The sequence below is a fragment of the Mesitornis unicolor genome, unplaced genomic scaffold, assembly GCF_000695765.1.
Source record: "Mesitornis unicolor isolate BGI_N332 unplaced genomic scaffold, ASM69576v1 scaffold12562, whole genome shotgun sequence".
Lineage (NCBI taxonomy): Eukaryota > Metazoa > Chordata > Aves > Mesitornithiformes > Mesitornithidae > Mesitornis > Mesitornis unicolor.
Window position 1 is genome coordinate 12,931 of NW_010171278.1, and position 4,542 is coordinate 17,472.

Below are 4,542 nucleotides of genomic sequence, written 5' to 3' on the forward strand. Positions count from 1 at the left end.
AATGGCCATAAGGATCTCGTGCTCCTGCAGGACATCCAAGAGCTCAGGTTGAACCTGGCACTGGCTGTGAAGTGTCTGTACTAGAAGAAATCCCAACATTATTATTTTCAGTAGCCTATGTACTGTTTGCATCGTTGAAGTGCCCATGGGAGTCTTGTCCATGAGCACAGTTTCTTCTGGCCAGAATGGTTCCCTGAAGCACTAAAGTAATAGGCAGTTAAAATAATAGACCAAGCTTTTCAAACCAGCATGGGGCTGTGGATGGAGGACACATCCCGCTTTCCTGTGCTGCCCAGCTTCATGTCCCAGAGGGTTTCCCCAGCCGTGAGCAACAGAATCACAGAGTCATTTGGTTGGAAAAGACCTTTAAGATCATCAGTCCAACCTGTCCACCACTAAACCATGTCTCTAAGCAAGAGAGTCTCATGCTTCTCCTTGAGCACTGAAATGGGTTAGTGCGACATCCTTGAACCCTGCTGGGGCTCCTAGGACCTCTTAGGGCACTGGGCTATGGGATGTACGAAGCAGTTGGTGGATTTGCTTTTCAGCCTCTTGCAGCTTGCTCACGGCTTGTTGCCAGCTTTCTCCCAGGCTCTGTTTCACTTTGTCATTTTTGTGAACTTCTCATTCAACCTGAGCTGCAGGATTATGGCTTCCCCGCTGCAGCAGGTAGCGTGCATGAGATCCTGTGTACTCATCTGAAGCTACCTACTCAGCTACAGGGGAAGTAATGCACTCTTGATACTCTGCTAACGAAACTGAGGCAATTAAAAGCATCTCTGCAGCAAACCCCAGTCAGCAGGTTCCTGCTAGCAGCTCCGTGTTGGGAATGGGACCAGCCAGGGGAGGCAAAGCCGGCTCCTGCCATCCCAACTGAGGCACTGCAGGGAAGCTCCCCGTTCAGGAAGCTCAGGAAGGAGGTAAACCCTTGTACCCAGCTCCATCGTGCCCTTGCAGCACAACAACCTCTCCTGGGAAAGCAGCAGCCTTTGCTTTCACCGGGGTCCTGCATGGGGCTTCACAGGGGAGGCATGAAATCGCTACAAAAACAGAGAGAATTCTCAGAAAGGAGATGGTTAAGAGGAAAGCTTGATGTGTTTGTAAACCTAAAGACCCCCCATTTTCTAATGGGTTTTTTCAGCATTCAGATTTGTTGTCAATGGCACTCTGCAGTATGTTCAAGCTCCTGTGGTGGTCATTTGAAACAGCTCAGAGCCGACCCTTCCCTGCCAGCCTGAAACTGAGGCAAAAATGGGTCCTCTCTTAGTGGTGACAACTTTCTTCAGGTTTAAGGAAACCTGTGAGCTTGAAGCAAGACAGTAGGGTCAGCTGCTTTTGAGCAGCAAAGGAGAATATGAGAGCCTGGTCTGATCTCCATGATGTTAAGCATCCCTGCCTATCTCCTGTGATCTCCTCATGTCAGGAACCAGAGCATGAAAATACATATGTCAAATGAAGGGATATAATTCTTTATGCCCCACTGAAACCAAACACCCTGATTGCCCACTACAATTTTACTCCCATAAGTGGTGCTGATGACCTTAGTTATGGGAAGATATTCATGGCGGGAGATGAAAGCATGCTAGAGGCTTAGAGCATTGCCTACAATTTGGGATCATCTAAAAGCACGAATGTCTGTTGTTCAATTCCTTAGACATTTAGCTTGCATGTGCAGCTGATTTTGTTCAGTCTTTTTTTCCTTTCTGTTCAGTCTGTTATTTGCCAGGTGGTTTCCCATGGCTGGGGTCCCTGCAGGACCAGACAGCCCAGGAAAGGCAGCTCCTGACCTTCACACTCCGATGAAGGGTGCTGCAGCCCCTTGCCACCATCCTGTCCCCTTTCCATGCCACTGCAGTCACTGGAGGACTGGTTCACATCACCAAAGGGTTTGCAGAGGGCTCTGCTGAGTCCTGCTGCCACCTGAATGGGTGACATATGAGTGGCCAAAGCTGTCCTGAAGACAGGTACCTCTCTGGGGTCTAAAACTCACTTGTTATGTGATGGATGGATGATTTAATAAGAAAACTTACACCTTTCAGTGCTTCCACCTAGGTGCAGCCCCAGCAGAAATAGCGACTCTGTCTGTCAACGTATTGGACAGCACAACCTTCCTGCAGGGAACAACTCTCCAACCAGGTTTTCTTGCTGTTTTTTTGCCCATGGAGTAGTTTTGGAGAGGAAAAGCCTCTCCTGCAGGCACTGTCTGCTCCAGCCTTGGCTGCTGTGACTTGCTTGCAACAAGCAGCAGCTCTACACCCGTTTTTGTAGCTTCAACAGACAGAAAAAACAGAGTCCCATGAGAGCCTGCCCCAAAGGCTGCACGCAGGGGATGGGTCTGTGGTGGTGCAGGAGCAGCCGATGTGCACAGCACAGGGTGACCAAAGAGGACTGAGCTCTATCGGGGAATGAAAGGTATTTGTAATGTGATGACGGGCTGGGAAAAGCTAAGGATTAACTCAAACATCTCCACTGATTTGATTTAATACTGTCCAGAGTCCCCGAGCAATAATAAGCTTAAGTTAAATGTTTACATCTGCAAATGTGGCTCACAGAGTGATTTTTATCTAATTCCCTCTTATCTTGCAGGCACCGGCTGCAGAGCTGAGACAAAGCCAGATCTTGCAGCACTGATGGAGCCCCAGCTTGAGGTGGGCTCCCAGGGCATGGGGGCTGAGCATGGAGCTGTGCAGGACCATGAATGCTCACTTTGTGCTGGGGGGGAGCAGGTGGCCTGGCCTGAGCTGCCTGGTCTTGATCTTGGGAATAAAAGCCCATGGTCATCTATGGATTGGCTCTGGTTTGTGTGCAAGGGGTAAGCTTCCCAGTTTCTGACTTTGCCTGGATCCTGCCAGCAGCTGGATTATACATGACTTCTCTTTTTTGCACCCTTTGCTGCAGGGTTCACTCTTACGCTTTCAGAGAAGCAGCACTGATCTTCAGAAATCCCAGCTCCCATGCCCTCCACAAATTTCACAGCCTCTCAACCTGCAGGTGATGCTCACCTCTCCATAGGCTTGCTGTGGATTTAAATCCTGGCACTGATCTCATCAAGATAGGTCAGTCCTTCCTAGCTTTAATAAGGGGTAATTGGGAGTATCCTGAGTGGTCTGGCAAACCTCCCTCATCTACGAAGCTGTCATGCTGACTTCCAGCTGCTCACACTTGAGCGTGACTTTTAATGCCCTGGTAGGCTGGAGCCTGTCACCAAGACAGTCACAGGAGACTCAGCTCCAAGGGGGGCAGCACATCTGACAGCAGAGAAGTTATAAAGGTGGAAAATGATGGGCACTGGTTTCTGCTTGGTTCAGGGTCACAGAAAAAAAGGCAGCTGAGGAATCTACTTACCCGCCTTATAGCACACAGCAGCTTCCCGTATGAACACACAATAATGACAAAAGGGATTACAAGGCAAAAGATGAAAAGACATATGATGTAGGATGCGTTGTTGGCATCCTTTGAATGCCAGTTCACGGAGCACGTTGTCCCTGGTCCTTCTGGCCCGTAACTGCTCCAGCCGAAAAGGGGAGGTGCAGTCCACACCAAGGAGTATGTCCAGGACAGGACGATGCCTGCCCATGTTTTCCTGTAGTTTGTGGTATCAGCCTCTGTTGTTCCCGTCATAGTGCAGTAACGTTCGTACGAAAGTACAGCCAGGGAGATGAGCGAGACAATGCCTGTATCAAAACACACATTTGCAATAGCAGAAATGGCTGAATTAAGGCTTTGGTCCACCTCCCGAAGCCGTATTTCAAGCTAAAGATGAGACTGACAGCAGTGGCTTTGGAAACCTGGTGGGCAAGGACTGGGTCTCTTGCAGTAGGGGTACCATCAGCAGATAGGAATGGGACGAGAAAAACCCCTTACTGGCAAAGCAGAGATTTCTTCTGCAAACAGTGACACTGGGGGGGGAAGGTAATTTTTAATGCCGAAATTACAGTTTGTAATTCCCCCTCCACACACCTCCCAGCCTGGATTTTGGAAGTGATGCTGGCAGATAAAACTGAATATAGCTGGAGCTGCTGGGTAATGCTGACACCCTCTGTTTAAACTTCCCTTGGCATGTAAAGGTTTTACATATGCAAAGCTGGCTTGCTACCCTGTATACCTTTATCAAAGAGAGAGGTGGCAGCAAACATCTAAACCGCTGCTGCAAGTATCTTTAGAGTGGTTTTTAAGTGGTGTGAGTGTCTCCAAAAGCAGTGGGGTGCAGCCTAGATGTGATGCTAAGCTGTTTTCCTCTGGTTGCTCAGGTCTGTTACTGATGGGCAGAGCGATCATTCTGCTGGTAAAGCTTCTGACCTGTACGAGTGCTCGTTGAGGGAGAGCCCCACTGAGGTGTGTCGGTGTCTGGAGTGTTAAAGCAGGCTGGGAGAGATTTTTAGCGCTGGGAAGCTTGAAAATATTTGATACTGTTCAACTTAGCTCAACGCTACATTGCCGACATTGCTCTAAACTTCTGTTTCTATAGCTTAGGCAACACTGCAGGGCTGGGAGGACGATGCAGGGGCAGGTCTGCGTACCTGCTGTCCTCAGAGCCCCCTG

At 49.2% G+C, this 4,542-nt stretch overlaps 1 protein-coding gene across 1 annotated transcript in view; it reads right to left on the reverse strand.

The window, feature by feature from the left end:
- The window catches only part of LOC104537182 (pinopsin-like), a gene marked incomplete at both ends in the record, with an annotated part of 14,164 nt that extends 10,490 nt beyond the window's left edge, over positions 1–3,674 (reverse strand). Inside the window, one exon of the mRNA XM_010179991.1 lies at positions 3,346–3,674. Within this exon, the coding sequence (XP_010178293.1) occupies positions 3,346–3,674 (329 nt within the window). The remainder of the gene's footprint in view (positions 1–3,345) is intronic.
- Between the last annotated feature and the right edge of the window lie 868 nt (positions 3,675–4,542).